The sequence below is a fragment of the Lithobates pipiens genome, unplaced genomic scaffold (genome assembly GCF_037356315.1).
Source record: "Lithobates pipiens isolate NorthernLeopardFrog02 unplaced genomic scaffold, aLitPip1_a1.2 Scaffold_3, whole genome shotgun sequence".
NCBI lineage: Eukaryota > Metazoa > Chordata > Amphibia > Anura > Ranidae > Lithobates > Lithobates pipiens.
The window spans coordinates 269,917,360-269,936,782 of record NW_027507790.1 but is presented as its reverse complement, the minus strand read 5'-3'; the positions used below and the strand labels follow the sequence as shown (position 1 = coordinate 269,936,782).

General features: G+C 43.3%; 1 protein-coding gene across 9 annotated transcripts in view; it reads right to left on the bottom strand.

Moving 5' to 3' along the window:
* Positions 1-19,423, bottom strand: part of UNC13B (unc-13 homolog B) — a 626,059-nt gene that overhangs the window by 282,913 nt on the left and 323,723 nt on the right. For 3 of the 9 annotated variants that reach the window (XM_077463164.1, XM_077463162.1, XM_077463163.1), the window contains exon 2: positions 16,682-19,234. The exons of the other annotated variants lie outside the window; for them this stretch is intronic. In XM_077463164.1, coding sequence (XP_077319290.1) covers positions 16,682-19,124 — 2,443 coding nt within the window. In that variant the 5' untranslated portion in view covers positions 19,125-19,234. The remainder of the gene's footprint in view (positions 1-16,681; positions 19,235-19,423) is intronic. 9 annotated transcript variants of the gene reach the window in all.

Genomic DNA, 19,423 nt, shown 5'->3' with positions numbered 1-19,423 from the left:
CAAAGAACCTGCAGTAAATAACTGACAGCTGGTGTCCAACTGGTCTCTGTACGGGAGGACCATCATTATTTATGCATTCCGCCTGTGGATCTACATAATAAATTGAAATGCGTTGGTGTCCTTGTTATGGATAACGTGTGAGCTCGTTAGAGAACACTGACAGGGGTGGAGAATATGTTGTGAAGCTCATTAATATTTATAACGCTGGAGCCTTACGCTCGCCCACAGAAGAAACTATAGCCTATAAAGGTATGATGCTATTGCTATGCTGTGCCCATTATGTGCCCGTAACATACTGAGCCCGAATGGAACTTACCCAGTAAGTGTATTTGTATATGTCATTTAAAGCTGAACTCCGGGCAGATAGAAAAGACATAAATGAATGCAGCTTTGTAATCATAATAGGTCACTGTATTTTGGTAAATGCAACAGTGTAAGTGCGTGACCTCATATCGGTCCCAGTACAGTAGAGCTTACACTGGGAGATGGAAAATCAACACAAAAGCCGTGCTTAAAAAGCATGCAGATAGGAGGAGAGAGCAGAGTGACAGATTAGATCAGTCTTCTACTTCTCACTGACCCTCTAATCATAGACCGGGGGGGAGGGGGGATTGGGGCTGTGCTGTGTGGTAGAGCTGTGTAAATTTCAGAACTGGATGGCTAGAAACACAAATCCCCCTTGGCAGGCTAAATATCTCTCATACATGCATTTCCGTTTTTGTATTTAGCCATTTGCCTGGAGTTCAGAGTTTTAACTAAGTCCAGCATTGGAATAGAGTAATTCAATATTTGATGTGGATCATTAGTATTAGTGGTGCAACGAAATGAACATTCCGGTGCCGAAACCAAAAAATAAATAAATCAGGTCACACTTGGCCGAAAACCGAAACTGAAATGGACAGTTTTTTAAACAAATCTTTTTACATTTTATTAATGTGGCTGGCCTGTCTGCATTGAACTCAATGGGATGCGAGTTTGCATTGAAGTCAACGGGACGCGAGTTTGCATTGAAGTCAATGGGATGCGAGTTTGCATTGAAGTCAATGGGATGCGAGTTTGCATTGAAGTCAATGGGACGTGATTTTGCATTGAAGTCAACGGGACTCGAATTTACATTGAAGTCCATGGGAGGCGATTTTGCATTGAAGTCAACAGGAGAACATTTTTAATTGAAGTCAATGGGACGTGATTTTGCATCTTTTTTTTTCTTTTGTTTTGGAAAAGTGCTTATAACCCTATTGGCGGCCGATATAACGGCACATCCTTAATTAGTATTAATTTATATTTGTGTATTTTTTACCACATTTTCTGCATTTCCCTTATGCTTTTGATTAACACCTACAAACATTACCCAAAACTGATCATATCTAAGGGGTATCTCATTTCACATAACAAAGATCAGTAATAAATGATCTGTTGGTATAGAGTAGTCTATCTATGACAGGTCTCTGCTTCTTATAACATGATTTATTATTCATGCATCTGTGCAAAAACCCATTAAGAGTGAAGAGCCGATGTAATTAACAAGTACAGAGATCACCGCGGTGTGATGTAATGCTAAAAAAAACATTTATATCCACCTTAAAGGGGTTGTAAAGGTTTGTTTTTTATTTTCTAAATAGGTTCCTTTAAGCTAGTGTATTGTTGATTCACTTACCTTTTCCTTTGATTTCCCTTCTAAATGTTTTTTTTCTTTGTCTGAATTTCTCACTTCCTGTTTCTCCTCAGTAAACTTCACACCATCATCCGAGTGGTGTTTAGTCAGCCAGAACAGCTTACTGAGGAGGAACAGGAAGTGAGAAATTCAGACAAAGAAAAAAAAAACATTTAGAAGGGAAATCGAAGGAAAAGGTAAGTGAACCAACAATGCACTAGCTTAAAGGAACCTATTTAGAAAATAAAAAGCCTTTACAACCCCTTTAATAAGTTAATATACCTTTTCACATAAAATGAGCAATGATGGGCTTTGTGCTGAGAACTCATGCTGGTCAGTGGTGTTATCTACCGTTATCTCCAGGATAAAGACTCTGTAGGGGGTACGTGAGAACAGATGGATTCGGGTGGAGCTGCCCTTTTAAGGGTCCTTTTGCTCTGAAGGGTCCTTGAATCTGGCCAACTGGCAGAAAGAGGCTCAAAACCATTATGGCAAAGTTACTGACGCATTGGTATTGTGTACCTTCAAGCCTTGTCCCGCATATACTCTTCAGTCACAGATCTTTGTTGGAGAGGTCGGGGCCAGCATGGTACGCTCCTGCACTTGTGGTAGAAGTGACCCGGAAGAAGTCCTTTTTTGGTCAGATATTAATGATCAGATAAAAGCCATTTTGGATGTAGAGATCCCATTGTCTCCGGTTCACTTCCTGCTCCATATTCCAACCCTTCTACTTGGTTATTATAAGCAAAGTGTCTTACCGCACCTTTTAAATGTGGCTAATAGACTGATTCCTATTTACTGGAAAAAAGCTCAGGTTCCCAATAGGGAGGAATGGATCAGGAAAGTGAATGAAATCATGGAAGGGGTAGAGTGGGTGGCGACATGTAAAGACAGACAGCAGCACTTCTCTAGTGTTTGAGCGATGGAACGTCCCACACTCCGCTTGAGTGCTTTCATCAGTATATCGCTTCCTAAGTCCTGAAACACCAGACCAATGGTTCTGGCTATAGTAACCCCCAAGAACCAGGCAACACCAGTCTTGGAGTACATCAGGAATAGCCTCCTTTATTTGAGATCTAACACAAATATATACACAAAGATAACAATACAAACTGTAACCAGAAACCTAATTAACATGATCTAGTTAACTAATCCTTTAACCAGGGATATGACCTTTCAGGGCAGCCTTGACGTCTCCTAGCTCACCGACTATACAATACACATTAGCATAAAGATCAACACAGAACTCCTTCATACAACTGTAGGGTTAATTAGCACAAACAACAATGGGTGAAAGACTCTTAGAAGCCATACTAGAATTATTTACATTATAGCAGACAACAGGCAGATAGGGGGCTGGAGTTGATGACATCAGCATCCATTCTATCCATTATAATATGACATATAGAGGGTTCCCAGAGTCTGCGCGTCTTGGGGGGGGGGGCACGGACCTGAATCCAAAGTAACACCACCTCAAGGGTCCCCAGGCATACAGCTCACAGAGAGCACCATTCCCCCAAAATCCAGGGCCCATAATGAGTCTAGCATTCAGTTCCCTCCAAAATCCTCTGTCCCAGGTGAGTCCATCACAGCAACACGGTGAGATTAAACGTCGGACCGTGCTTAAGTCCCATCTAGTTTAGATGTAGCTTTTTTGGCGTCAGCAGAGCCCTCGCTGAAGATACCTACTTGAATACTGCAACCACTACCCGAGTTTTGTTCTTGTACGTTTCTTGGCGGCTTATGTTTATTACTGCTTTTCTTCCAGCCTCCTGGATTGGTGCGTGTGTGGGTGCCTGCAGTCAGGGCACATTTTGAATAAGCCCCTTCTGGTTATATACTATGTTGTTTTGTCTCTATGTTACCGGTATCTTGTTAATCTTGACGCAGATAGCCCAGGTCCACATGATTTGCTTCCGCTGGGTTGCCCCTCGCTGGAGGGTGGCCCACCCGGCATGGGCAGGCTCTCCTTCCACGGACGGACAGCCTCAATCCTCGGTTGCAACTTTTCAGTACCCTGAAGTATCCAGGTTGGATGCGGAGGCCATCTTACCTGGCAAACTTAGGTTTGCACCTTAACTTTGTTTTCCTTTTTCTCTATGGATAACTCTGATCACGTTTGCTATGCGACACGTGTCATTTATTTCTCTTTTTGTAGCAAAATGTTTCATAAATAAAAATTACATTACAAAAAAAGAAAAAAAACTTTATGGCAGCAGATTTTTCATTTTCAAATAAACAGATATTTAACAAACTCTGGAAATCTTGTCAAAAAGGCCAAGTCTACCCAATGGTGATATTTTATTGGGAACCTCTCTTAATGGGCACAACAGGTGTAAAGACCCAGGAACTTAGCACAAGGATGGAGAAAATCCCTCATATTGGGCACAGAAGGTGTACAAACTAAGGAACTCAGTGCCGGGATGGCGTGAAATCCCTCATACTGGAAACAACATGTAGAAACCTGGAAAATCAGCACAGGGGTAGAGAGAAACCCTCATAACGGGCAAAACGGGTGTGTACAGGGATTGGGAAAACCCCTAGTAATGGGCGCAGCAATGTGAACTCAGCACAGGGATGGTAGGATCCCCTCCTAATGAGCATAGTAGGTGTACAGACCTGGGAACTCAGCATAGGGATGGTGGGAACCCCTCAGAATGGGCACAGCAGGCGTACAAACTCAGGGACTCAGTGCAAGGATAGTGTGAAATCCCTCATAATGGGCACAAGTTTGGAGACCTTGGAAAATCAGTACAGGGATGGAGAGAAACCCTCATAATGGCCAAAGCAGATGCACAGGGATTGTGAGAACCCCTAGTAATGGACACAGCAATGTGTACTCCAGGGAACTTAGCACAGGGATGGTGGGAGCACCTGAGAATGGGCACAGCAGGTGTACATACTCAGGAACTCAGCATAGGTATGAGAACCCCCTCCTAATGGGCACAGCAGGTGTACAGGCCTGGGAACTCAGCACAGGGATGGTGGGAACCCCTCATAATGGGCACAGCAGGTGTACAGGCCTGGGAACTCAGCACAGGGATGGTGGGAACCCCTCATAATGGGCACAGCAGGTGTACAGGCCTGGGAACTCAGCACAGGGATGGTGGGAACCCTTCATAATGGGCACAGCAGGTATACAGATTAAAACACAGCACAGTCAATCCTTTAAAAAAAAAAAATCCAAACAAGAAAACACAATGCGAGTGACATTCACCGGCTTGTCTATGAAATAGAAGTGTCCCCATATAATTATTTTCAGTGTCTCTATACACTGAAAGGTTCTCCGCTCCCTCTGGAGGTTTCTGCGCCTCCTCCGTTTATTAATAGCAGCGCCGGCACCACATTTGTCTTCAGCTCACTAGGTGGGATATGTACAAATAATTAAAGCTGCTGCACATCAAAGTGTTTTGTAGCCGTCAGATACAAAATTCCGGGAGCCGTCAGCCTGCAGACAATTCCTGAGCGTTATCGACTATCAGCTGGCAGCAGAATTCGATGACAATTCCTCATCTGTCATTGCCTGAAGGGGTGGTGGTGGTGGGTGGTGGGGGCATCATGGGGTTTCCCTGCCAGTTACCGTGGTTGTGCTGCAGCCCTGCTCTATATAAAGGCTGCACATTCCACACTCACATATAGGATCTCAAATTAGTATAAAATAGTGAGAATCCATCCTTGCTTTGGTGACCTTTTTAATTATGCCTGCTAAGCTCACACATCAGAATTCACTCCCATGGGACACAAATGCCTCAGAGTTGATGTAAAAAAAAAAGTGCCCATTTTATTAGGTTTATCCATTGTCATGCCCCTCTGCCAGTTACTGCTCCATACCATGGCAAACCCAAACTCAAAGAAAGCAGTCACTTTTAAAATGCTGAAAACGTTAAAGGTTTCAATTAAGGACACAGATTATTTTTTATTTATTTATAACACATTATTGCATTTGCATGCTCTTTATTGAATAGGGCATTATTTAGCTCACATGCAACATAATCAGATGTCAGGACTGCTGATGAACAATGAAATGTCCTTTTTTATGTGTGCATACAGCTACCATAAGCCAGCCATAGACGGTTAAAATCTTGGCTGGTTCAGCAGGGACAGGCCAAGATTCAAACAATGCCGGGGCAAGGCTGAATGTAACCAGGCTGGTTGACCCAAGTTGACAACCAGCCTGTTGGATTTTACATTCCATTGTTGCTAGCGGCTATTATAGTTGCTGGGAGTAATCACTGTGCTCTCCTGATGGGGAAGGCTCCCCCGCCCGGAAGAACGCAATGGCTCCCCGGGAGGGATTCCCCCATCAACTCTGACTGTGACTCTGATGGGGGAATCAAGCAATTTTCTTTCCTCCATCTATGGCCAGCTTTAATCTGTCTTGATATCAGCCTCAACTACTTTACACACCTTTTGTTTTAATGCAGCTAGAATGTATTTAGCCGTTTTAAACTGAAAGTTTAATTGGGCTTTAAGCTTCATCCAGTAAAATCTCAAAAATGAGACAGAAAGGTAGAATTGGACAGACAAGGTGATGTTGGAATGACAAAAGGAACAAGTAGTTGATGGCCGCAGCGGGGGCTGTATTCTTGAGTAGAGGGGAAGGTTTTTCCTCTCATTTTATAAATTATAAATAACTAATAATTAGCAATTACACAGCATCAGGACATATTCTCCGGAGAGAAAGGGAACAAAAGCTTTTCAGAGTGTTTCAAAATATGTCCATTATGGAGCAGTCAGAGAAGAATGACCCGCTGATTAAGAGATTATGCTCATTGGTGGTGGAAAGAGGAGGCAGTGCGTTCTTCAAACAAGGGGCTGCAAACAACTTCCTATAGAGCGCGGAAGGGGCCTTTCACTTCTCAGCACTCCATGTTCTTGTCAGAAAGCCAACACGAGATCTGCGCTAAAAGCCACAGATCCCAAAATGGCACCTGGAAATATATCTAATACATTTTTTTCCTGTCGTTACCCCTTCCAGTGTCAACTGATACAAATTTGTTTCCAGGAACAAGAAGTTGGTATCAACATGAGTGCGTTCGAAGTGAAGGAGGGGTTCTAGGAGTTGGTTGGGTAGGGGATGCTGCCTTAGCAATAGGGGAGAGGTTTTAGGAGTTGAGGAGGGAAAGCTGCATTGGATGTTGGAGAGGGATTCTAGAATTTGGGGAGGAAATGCTGCACTGGGTTTGGAGGAGTAGCCCTAGAAGTGGGGGTGGAAATGTGGCATTGGGTGTGGAAGAGGGGTCCTAGGAGTTAAGGAGGACATTCAGTGTAAGATTTGAAAGAGTGGGGTTCTAGTAGTTGGGGAAGGGATGCTGCATTGGGTGTGGAGGATGGATCCTAGAGGTTGGGGAAGGGATACTGCATTGGGTGTGGTGGATGGATCCTGAAATTTAGAGAGGGGATGCTGCATTGGGTGTGAAGGAGTAATCCTGGAAAGGGGGTGCTGAATTAGGTGTGGGCAGAAGGCCTAGGAGTTGCAAGAGATGTTACCTTATATGTAGAGGAATGGTTCCAGCAGCTGCATTAGGTGTGAAGCAGGGTTCCTGGAGTTGGGGGTGAGGTGCTGCACTAGTTATGGAGCAGCAGCTCTATGAGTTTGGGAGCGGATTCTATGCTTGGTGTGGAGGAGGGGTTCCAAGAATTTGGGAGGGGATACTAAGGTAGGTGTGGAGAAAATACACTAGGAGTTAGAGAGGAGATGTTGCATTTGATATGGAGGAATGGTTCCAGCAGTTGGCTGGGGGATGCTGCATTACGTGTGAAGGAGGGTTCCAGAAGTTGGGAAGGTGATGCTGCATTAGGTATGGAGGAGGGGTTCTATGAGAGGTGTGGAGGAGGGGCTCCAAGAGTTTGGGAGGGGTGCTATGGTAGGTGTGGTGGAATGATGCTAGAAGTTAGGGAGCAGATGCTATGTGGGGGCATGGAGGAAGGGTTCCAGGAACTGGAGAGGGGATACTGTATTTAGTGTGGAGAAGGGGTTCTAGGTGTTAGGGAAGGGATGTTTTTCTTTAAGTATGGAGGAGGGGTTCCAGGAGTTTGGTAGATGCTACACTAGGTGTAAAGGCTGGGTTCCATGAGTTGTGGAGCAGATTCTGGGTTAGGACATGGAGGAAGGGTTCCAGGAGTTGGAGAGGAGATGTTGTGTTGGGTGTGGAGGAAAGGTTTCTAAGTGTTAGGGAGGGGATGATTTTGGGATTGGGGATTGGTATGCTATGTTAGGTGCAGAGGGGGAGCAATGAGGGTTGGGGGTTCAAAGTAAAAAAAGTAACTGGGTAAAAATGTTAGCTACAAGGGAAGTCATGGGGGTTGCAGAACTTAAGAGTGGAGCAGCAGATGCAGAACTGAAGCTCAAGGGCAACATCTCAGAAGTCCTGATCTCTATATTTGATCCATGACAATGACTCAAAGTATTGAAGCCAGAGTGGAATCCATCACATTTTTCAAGATCTAGTTGAAGGCCAAAGGACAGAACGCTAGAGCATTAGATCATGGCACCTATTGTTCTTTGGGAAAAAGAAAAGCCTGGTCATAGCTTTATAATCCCTTCTATAATTACTACATGTGCTATTGCATTTAGTAACACGCCTTTGATTCACATTACTGGTAATTCTGTGCCAGTTCAAATGAGGCAATAAATGGGATGAGGATAACCAATTTTAAACCCTCATTTAAAATGCCTTCCATTACCACTCTACCTTGCTGCACAAAAATATAAAACAGGTGCACTTTAAAATGACAAAATGTATATAAAACCTCCTTTGCAAAAACTTCCCGAAGAAACGAGACATTATCTGCTTGATTGCAGTCTGATCAGCCCGGCGCTGAGCTGTCCCTGTCAGAACGATGTGTATATTCTCCAGTGAAAGTGTTAGATCAGAAGTGCCTGTCTCCATTGTAAAGCTGCTAAACATTGCTTCTCAGAAGAGGGTTTTAATCCAATATGCTGTTAAGCCTTCCGCCGGGGGAAATGAAATCCTTATTGAAATGAATAGAGCTTAACCCAGAGGGAGCCATGCTTTAACTGTGTGGCGGTCCGATGGCTCAAGCCGCTGAATGTGGTTTGTGGGACTGTTATCCATCGTAGAGGTGAGAGGCGTGGATTTGCGGTGAAAGTCTACTAAACAAAGGTCACCAGAGAGAAATTAAATTAAAGGGGTCATGAGCTAAAACTTGTACCTGTCCTTTTGCCTGTGCAGGACAAAGCAACAGGCTCTCTTAGCTGCCCCCCCCCCCCCCCATAGCAGCACATATCCACCTTGCGAGCACTGAACTTATTCTCTCTGAAGAAGAGACGCTTGAGAGGGGATATGACTTCAATTTACAAATACCGTACTGGTGACCCCACAATAGGGAAGACAAGACACGTGGCCACTCATTAAGATTAGAAGAAAATAGGTTTAACCTTAAACTACACAAAGATGTGGAATTCCCTTCCACAGGCGGTGGTCTCAGTGGAGGGGGGGGCATCGATGGTTTCAAAAAACTATTAGAGAAGCACCTGAACAACCACAAAATACAGGGATATACAAGGTAATACTGACATATAATCACACACATAGGTTGGAATTGATGGACTTATGTCTGATTTCGACCTCGCCTACTATGTATGTAACTATGTTGTTTCCTGAGAGTGACCACATTCCCAGTTCCATGCCTGTTTGACTTCGTGCCACAGGCATTGGGTCCAGTGAGTCCACTGAATCTGGTAAGAGTATCTAATTTTTTTCATCGCTGTGGATTCACAATCTATGGTAATTTCTTAATGGATGGTGGCCTATTCATCAAAAGTCAAACATATCTTCAATTTAAACATTGATTTTGACCTAAACACTTGTGATTTAATTTCATGTGTTTGGACAGTTTTTTTTTCCTCATGGGTTATTTCATTGTGACTGGTTGCAATGACAATAAAGTAATTATCTTATCTTCAAATTTAAAGTACAGGCAGATCCATATTTCAGTCTGCACACTAATGGCGATAAACAATCAATTTATTTTGCAGTCAACCTCTTCCAAAAGGAATAATCAATCCATTATCGACAATCTGTTTGATCAATATGACATTTATGGGGAAGTGGATTTTGAGTGGTAAAGGATAAGTTCACCCTTTGAAAAAAATAAAAATAAATGCACATTTTGTTACAAGTATAAAAAAAATGTCCAAGCACTGCACCCACGACCAGCAGACCATGGGTGCAAAGCAAACTCCTGCAGACTCTCTACTTGTACTTCCCGCACAGGCGGGCAGTTACTAGAGAGAGGAAGATCAATGAACTACAAGCACGTTCATCAGCACCCTTTCAGTACATTGAGAACTACAAGCCATCTGTAGAAATGGCTGATGATACTTGTAGGCTATTGATTCACAGAAAACTGTTAATTAATGAAAGGGCCATATATTTGGAGCCCACACAGTCGCACGGTTTTCAAATTGTGACAGCAGATGTGGGGAGAAGATCCCTCATCCGCTGTCTCAGAGGGTTGGCAGTGGGAGGTGGGTATGGGTGTACCATGCTCCTAAAAGGTTGAAGTTATCCTTTAAGATATGATCACAAATTATGATTATAAATTATAATCTCATAATCTGATCGATAGAAATATGATCATAATAATGGATATTATCTCGGCGCTGCAGAATAATGCAAATTGAGAAAACACTACACTGGCCGATCAATGCTATTTAACTGGACCAAAAAAAATCAAGTCTAAATTCATTGCAAAAGAAGTTATGACTTTTTGATCATTTGTGGATTTATAGAAACATCAAGGCTGCCCCCCCCCCCCCCTTTTTTTTATTCATACATGTTCTTATATATTTTTATTTTTTGGTAAATTTTTATGTCACAGGCATATTTGAATCCACTTACTGTTGACTGACTCACTACCTCTGCTGGAAGTCCATTCCAAGCACCAGCTACTCTTTCGTTAAAATAACACTTTCTAAGATTAGTTCTGAATCTTCCACCTGCTAGAATTTGATTGTTTTTGGACTCGAATCGGACATTAGTCAGTTAAAAAAACAAATGTTGAACCCTATCAGGTACAGTATTCACCTAATGTTCTTTCTGAAGCAGGGCAGACTGATCATTCGGGCACACCCCGAGGGCCCGGGCCAGTAGGGCGCCTTGTGAAAGGTTCCACAGCTCTCTTATCCAGGAAGAGGAGGTTCAAGTGAAGAACGATGATGCTGCGTTTTCTGCAGGGGGCCTCTGACCTTTAGATGCAGTGGCACGCTGGGAGAGGAGGGTCATTGTCTGGCCTAGATGAGAAGGATGGTGGTGGGCCATTGTCTGGCCATTTTGCCTCCTGGGGGGGTTTTCTTATCTGCAGGGGACTTCTGACTTTTAGATGCAGTGGCACGCTGGGAGAGGAGGGTCATTGTCTGGCCTAGATGAGAAGGATGGTGGTGGGCCATTGTCTGGCCATTTTGCCTCCTGGGGGGGTTTCTACATACTCCGTTCTCCTCTGTGGTCAACGGAGGGGTGCGGCCACAGTCCACATCCCCGCCGTGGGGGACAGCAAGTCGGTGCTGGATGGCACCGTTGTCGTGTGGACCTTAGAGTAAGGCCGCTCAACTTCTACCAGGCAATGGGCATTTCTTCTTCTGCGTCAGATTGGAGACAGAGCACAGATTACCTGCGGGAAGCTAAGTCAGGATCATGGCAGGAACAAGTGCCTGGAACAAGCTGTCAAAGGATGTACAAACCTTGGCACACAAGTGATTGGAGGACACTACGGGATCAACCTATAGAATGCAGTGATGATAGGATAATGTGGGCAATGCAATATTTAGGTGGGGCTTGAGCGCGGGTGAGGACACAGGGGGAACCATGATCCCCTATTGCCCGAGGGTCCCATGAGTTGTCTTCCTGCCCTGACCTGAAGCATCTTGAATGAGTTCCACTCCCGGGGAAGCATCAAGAATTGAGAGAGAGGTCTCTACTCTCCCAGATCTAGCCATCTGCTGAAAGGGGTACCAAATACCGGAAGACATGTTTGGATACCGATAGAAGATGCCTAAATCTTAGCAACTTTTCACACCAAGTCCTTTTATTTTCAAGAATAAAAACATATCTTGCTTTGGGTGACAGGGTCACTTCAAGTGCAGCATAGAAGCATTGGGGTCACCAACCAGGCTGTGCTGTCTGGCAAGAAATCCTGTAGCACATGACTGACTGAACAGCATTAAAAATCTTTGGCAGGTGTTAGCCCTTGTACACACGGTCGGAGAATCTGTCGGAATGTGTCCTATCGGACCGTGTCGTCGGATAATCCGACTGTGTGTGGTATGCATCGGACTGATTCCGTCGGACCCAATTTTCCAACATGTTGGAAATATTTCCCGACCAACTGGGCCAGTCGGACATACTCCGATCATGTGTAGAAAATTTTGATCGGACCAAGTGCCACGCATGCTCAGATCAAATTCCTACATCAAAGCTATTGGCTACTAGCCTGAATGTAGTCCCATCGTAACGAAATTACGTCATCACGTTCTGAAAGATCGGATTTTTCGCCAACTTTGTCCGACCGTGTGTATGCAACAGTTTCAGACAAGATCCGACGGGCAAAATCCAACGGATTTGGTTGTGGAAATCTCCGACCATGTGTACAGGGGCTTAGAGTTCATATAAACCATGTATGCCACACATAAAATCTCAAGAAGTTTGCGGTGGTTTTCTTTCCCTATTGGAAAGAGAGTTAGTTAACTTCTCACAGCAAGTATACTGCCGAAATAGAGAAGAAAAATTGCTGCAGACGTCAGCTAGCAGCAATCAGAACAGGTCTGTTTCATTCTCTGTGAAAAAAAAAAAAAGGAGCTCTAAAACAAACAAAACTATTCCCTATCCTATGCAGCTAAAGCCCGATAAAGGCCTATAAAAGCATATACTGTATTAAATTAAACGTACATGATCTTAATTGCAAAACAAAGCAATTACCACTATTGTGCCATGAAATAAAGAGGAGATAGCAGAAGGCACAGCTTGCTGGTCTGACCCCATGAGATTTTAGAGAAATGCACATATTTTTTCTGGAATGACCAAAAGGTTCGCTCTTGGCGCCACGGAGCTGCGGCAACAATTAGCCCCCCACCCCGCCATTGCCTTTCCATCAGCAGCTGGGTACCAGAGGCTCTGTCAGCTACAACCTGTACACTCAGCACATCAATTCAGGTCACATGGAGGTAGCAGCAGGGTCCGTCAGCCGTGGGCTGCTAAATACACTTAATAAAATGTTGCAGACCTGTCATTTAGGTAGAGACGTGACAATAACAATCTGCTGGAAACATTACAATATGTGCATGACTTTCATGAAAGTTCTCAGAAAAACACAGGTGTAAAAAAATTTAAATGACGTGGGGAGAGAAGTTTCCACATCAACTTCAGCTGTGTTCTCCTGGAAACATGATTATGGTAAATTGCCCTCAATTTTACCATAAAAAAAGAAAGCCTAACGCTGGTCTTTTTTTAAATCTAAAACCAACCTCCAGCTTCAAAAAAATTATTGAAAACCATTTCTACCCCACTACCTGAAAACTAACCTAAAAGTTTTTTTTAAAAAAAGTCCAAAAAATACCAATTTACTTATCTCAACTTCCAGTTACGTGACACTGGGGTCCTCAGTCCTCTTTCTTCTGCAGTGCAGAGTTGAAGAGTTCTTCTTCAGGTCCCCCCATTGCTCCCTGGTGGCATGGACATTCTTTCCATCAGCTGGCCATCAGTGGGCCTCATACAATGCAGAAAACTCCAATGGTGGCATAACAAAGTCACAACGAAGGGCAGAAACAAGACTAGCCAGTCAAGAAACTGAACTTCAACGGAGATTAGCTTTGCATAAAGTATGGAAAGGTTCAATCATGCTATATGTAACTCCAGGGTGGAGCCACTAACGGGAATTTTTTGTTGAAGTCTCTGTCCCAAGTTGAGAGATCCCCATGACTAAGCCCTGTGTGTGAGGCAAAACGGGTTGGGAGAGCGTGGCCTGGACGGAGTCTGGGCTGAGGTTGCTTCTACTCCTTACATGAGGGTTTTGTGTGCTGTGCTGCTCTCAGGACTATTTTCTTTTCCCAAGTGGAGAGGGCCATCTGGATTGTAAGTGAAGGAATATCCCACCATGTGCAAAAAAAAAATCACTTTTTTTTATACATCTCACAAAGGTTCTAACCCTCTACCAAGTTTTAGCTGGAGTTAGACTTTTTCAAGTGGTGGCTGACCAGGGAAGCGTCTTGGTTATTGCGGTTTACTGTATCAAGTTGTATTTTTTTACATTAAGCTGATATATCACTGATGTCTGCAGCATCTAAGCCAATCCTTCTATTTAAGCACATATAATTTAGAGTCATTTACAAACCATGATCAACAAGTTGGACACCAGCTGTGGTTTCCTTGACTAACTAGCACCTCAAATTTATCCAGCCCTAGATTATTTCTACATTCAAACCAATATCAATATAATGGTCAGAGAAGTTAAAAAGCTTTACCTAGACCAAAAGTAGGCAACCTAAAAGAGGTGGCGATCTACTGGAACAACATGGGAGAAGTCAAAAATCACTGGGCACAGTGTAGCCTCCTCACACCTGATTTAAACTTCTAATTGCTGTAATATCGTGTTGTAATCGCGTTCATTGCGCGGTAATCATGGGTTTAAATCAGGTGGTGAGGAGGCAACATATTGCCAAACTCGGATTGCATTTCAGAGGAGCAGAAGTGCCTGCTGCGCTTGTGAATGAGCCCTTAGTTGCATGCGGCAACGGCACCCTTAGGGCTCATTCACATGTAATGTTTGGTGGTGGTAAAACCCGACGGTTGAGTCCAATCCCTATCCCCTTTAGCTGCTGAGACAGCACACGAGGTGTACACATGCCACAGCAGGATTTAACGTAAGTCCCCTGTTGCTTTTGGTGGGTGCTACCGCCTGCCATTTGCGGCCTATTCAGGTAAATGAGGCCACTCTGCAAGTGCCCTACAACTGCATGCTTCTGTGGGGTCCAAAGGGTCAAAGCAGGCAGTGAGAAAATAACACAGCTTTTATGCCCAGTGTATTGCTTCACACTGACTGAAAGATCGCTTCTTTCCTGCTGCTGGCACCGATTTGGAGATCCCCTAGCCGGGATAAGAGATGGAGTGCAGTTGGTATCACCCCACATGGGACAGGAAGCAGAACTACAGAGGAGGCATCAGCTTCTGCGGCTTTTGCTCCCTATTACAGCTCCAAACGGACAAGTAGTCCCTCTGCATTGCACCCTGATGCTCTGGAATAGCAGGTCAGCAAGCCCAGACCGCAATCTACCAGTCCCCTGTCCAAGATCTACAGTTTGCTAACCCCCGATCTAGACCTTCCCTTACCCAACCCTGGACTTCAACCCTTAATGAGAGACAAACATAATAATCCAAATGACCTAATTCCAAAATAATTCTTAATTCTAACATAATTTAGAATGCTTACCAAATTCAAAATTCACATAATCACCCAAAATCTAAATTTTGTGTTTTGCATTCCCAAATTAAAATGCATTGTGTAATTTCTCCAAAGGGTTCTGGGTCTTGGGTCTTTTTGTTGGGTGTACCTGGTAGAGCTTTTGAGAAAGCTATTCAAGAGGCATCCATGGGAGATGCCTGGACTACCTGTGCTAGTGCTTCTTGATTCCATCGATATGATGACTAATATTAATACATTTAAAGTTTTTCATTACTGGTGGTTTCATCAACAGCAAACTTAAAAGGTTCTTGACCTCTTACATGTGATACAAGAAAAAAAAAGTAAATTGTTAATACAAAAGTAAATTCGATATCATACCATACGTGTTCAGTATCATTCCACGTCTGGTAGTAAATATACATTAAGATCTGTATCCCACGGCTTACAGTATCCATCAGTCAAGATGACAGAAAGCAATATAGACTCAGACCTGAACTTTATTAATTATTCCCAGCTGCAGAAGAATTATACTGTATGAATATTGGATGAATTATGCTGTTTCACGGCTGCTCAGGGTGAAGCGGTTGACCTGACAACACTAAGAGTCTGTCCTCCCACGCCGTATCTACACAGCTCCGAGATCGAGGACTTGGTAGAAATATACTAGTGAAGGGCTACATCCTTTAATATATAAAAATAATATACGTATATCAAATACGTATAGCAGAAGACACCGCTGCGATACAGACAAGATTCAAGATAAATTGCTGCTAATTTGCAGGTCTGTGGTTTAGAGTTATCCTGCAAATACTTTTTGGTAACTTTTATAGACGAGTAGAAGAACGAACGTTCTGTCGTTCCAAAAATGAAAATGGTGAATACGAATGTGCCATCATTTGTTTCATTTTTCTCCCAAAAAAAATCCAGAATGTTGGATCCGGCACTTTCTATTGCAGTACGACAATCGCGTGTGTCGCAGCTGCTGTGAAACATTAACGACCCAACGATCGCCAATTTTTGTTTGATTTTTGACTCGTCTTTGGCCTACTTTAGAACAGTAGTAGCAGTTGGATAAAACAATTAAGAGGTGGCTAGTGGCCATTGTGCTCACCTACAGTTCACCTGTGTTGGTGGAAGGTCCACCAGCAATAAAAACAAAATAAAAAACATACAAGACTGATTAGCATCTCCAATTTTCATTTCAGAAGATCTAAAAAAAATCACTTTAATGTGCAATCTGGGAATGCTAATGGCTTACATTTACTAAGACTTAAGTAATACGTGACCTTTTGATAACAAGGTTCTAAAAGGTTTTCAGTAAGGTTATATTAACACATGCTTGACATGTTTTGCTGCCCTGAAAAATGCACTTTAGCTTCAGCTCTGTTTCCAAGCAATACCTTCCATCCAGCTAACAGTGGAGATGTTAACAAATCCTTGTAAGCAACATGCAGACAGATGCTTGTGACCAATGGTGAACACCAAACAGATGAAGATGCTAGGTGACGACAAAATGACAAGCAACATAAAACTTTACACTATCAATACCCAACATCAACCGAAATGTTACTAGCTTAATACCTACAGCAATGGTTTTATTTAATATACCTGAGGTCATCTCTTCACCAGAAACCCAAAAGGTTTCCTGCACTATGTCCTTCAAGAGCTTCCGTTGCATTTTCTTTTTCTCCCGCAATACATTTTTGAAGTTGTTGATGCATTTGTTGAGATAGATGGTCTCCACGCACACCTGATCAAGCCTTAGAGGTCTACCCTCCCTTATTCCCTCTGCCAACTCATCGCCTTCAGTCATCTGCTCAGGAGATGATATTGTCTGAGGGGCTTTAAGGTCTACATCAGGGGAAAGTATCAAGGATGGGATAGAAGATTCATGTGGCAGAGAAGGGACCCGGTTGAGCACAAAATAGGCATCTTCTTTAAGATTGGAACTGGAGCTGTAGCTATTACTCATGCTGGAATGTGTAGGAAGACTGTCATTGAAGTGGCCACTGCCAATGCTGTTCAGTCTTTGTAAGGTTTCGCAATCGGGCACTGGGAAACTGGGCTCTTTATGTTCCATAAAGACATCAGGACTTTCAAGTTTATTAAAAACAACTTTTAAAGCTGATCGAAAATGATTAAGAGCTTTACCTAACTTATTTGCATAAAACTTAATGTCTACTATATCTATATTTTCAGTTGGCTGATCGAGATAATCTCTAAATACGTAACCAGTCTTATCCTGACCTTCTAGGTCTATATGTACCACCTCCTTTAATGTATCTGCTACTGTCCCAACAGAGCACTTGTCTACAGTGTCATCGAAGCTTAAAGAGGTGAAACTTCCTGAAGGGTCTTTAATGATCACATTTATTTTTTCTGTACTTCTAAACTGTACCCGGGAATCACAGGAGACCAGGTCACCTTCTTTGACTAAGCCTTCATGGTCATCAACGATGGAGCAACATCTATGTATAGCAATTTCGGCTTCCTCAGCCTCTGAGGATGCACTCAGATGGTTAGAGCGAGTTAGCAGTCTAGAGCATCGGCAATTCTTTGTCTCACCGGCTGAAGGCAGATTGGTGAAATGAAGGTTTTTTTGAGATTCTTGTGAGTCAAGGCGGATGCAAAGTTGACTTACACTTTTCTCCAGACATTGTTCACAGCTTTCCTTCATTTCACCTCTCGTTGCCTCAGTTTCCGATAAACTGCATTTCTTGGCAAGTGTACATTTTTGTGCAAAGAGAAATTCCTCTGCACCACACGTAGCTTCTGTGCTTTTGTTCTGATATCTTATGCGGAATGACTCAGTTTTGCGTTCGCCCCCTGTATCGTCTGTCCTTACCACTGCCTTATCTAGGCTCAGCGAACTCCACCTGTTCTCTCTCAGGCCCTGTTGTAGCACAGAGAGTGAGTTGGCTCTCAGCCGGTTTTGAAAATCATGCTCTTCAAAAGGAACAATTCTCACTCCAGAACTCTGAAAGCTGACAGATTTTTGAAGGATAACTTCTCTGTGACTGGGATGAGAAAGCTTAACAATAGTTGGCCTAGGCCCTAACAGAGCATCGGACCCACTGCCAACCCTGTAGGCTTCTTTTATATACTCTGTGCTTTGGATACCATTAAAGCAATGATGGTCACACAAGAAGCAGTGAATTCTCTCCAATGTGTTTTCATCTTCGTGCTCCGAGAGTCCAAAAAAATACAACACCGTCCCATCACATAATGGATCTCTAACAGACTCTATGCTAGGAGATAGCACAGGTGTTTTTTGGGAATGTCCCAAACCGCCCTGCAAGCCTTCAATCTCATTCAGAACTGAGTCAACGCAAGTGGACACTTCTTCAACGGAACCTGTAATCAAGCTTAAATGTTGCTGCAATTCTGCGATCTCTGCCTGAATTCGGCTGATGCCTTGCAGTTCCTTAAGGATATATTCCACTACATCGGCAGAGCGGTCACTGGCTGCAGAGCTACTCCCAGGGCTGGTTTCTAATAAATTGTTTTGACATAAAAGTTGGTTATTTTCACTAATTTCCTTCCAGCTCATTGTGATACTTATGGTGGAAAGATCTGGCTGGTCTGAGGAAAGTCCATTGCTTTGACAAGGGGAGACTAACTCAGAAGTCTGCTCATCTGAAGAATCTTGGTCTGTATGGTCATTGCCATTGAGATCCTCAGAATTCGAAGATAACTGGAAACTGGTGTCCCATTTGGTCTCTACCTTGTCAGCACAAAGACCAATTGCTGGCTTGGACTCCTTAGACACATCCATGAGTTCACAAGCAGCTTGGATGTCGGTGTTATTCAATTTCCTCTTTATGCCACATACAAACTGGTCATCTTCTATCTCCACTGGCGAGACCTGGCTGTAATGGTTTGTAGACAATTTATCCACAGGCCCTTGCAGCAACCTTTTCATCTTCTCCCTCAGGCAGAGGGCTAATTTCTGTCTTTTGGATGTCTTTATAGACAAGATTTTGACAGGAAGTGTTCTGTGCTGAAGGGAGCTGTGATTTTCTCTCTTTTTCCACTTGCTTCTGGCAAACATCCTCAACCATAGCAGCTGGCACTTTTCATAGTTTTAGGTCTCAAGAGTAAGGTTAAGGTAGAGTCCTCCAACAACGTACAATTGGCAGAGTTGGTACCTCCATGCTGAAACTACAATTTGTAGATAGTACTGTACAATGAGATGATACCAGCTATCAATGTAAACACTTTCAAAGGTTATGGTTAGCAATTAAAAGACAGTTTTATAAGAAAGGTTTCTTTAAAGTGAATCTTTCATCGGCATCGATGGGTGTACTTCTGCAGAAATACATTTTTGCAGCTACAGGTCAAACTGCGCAG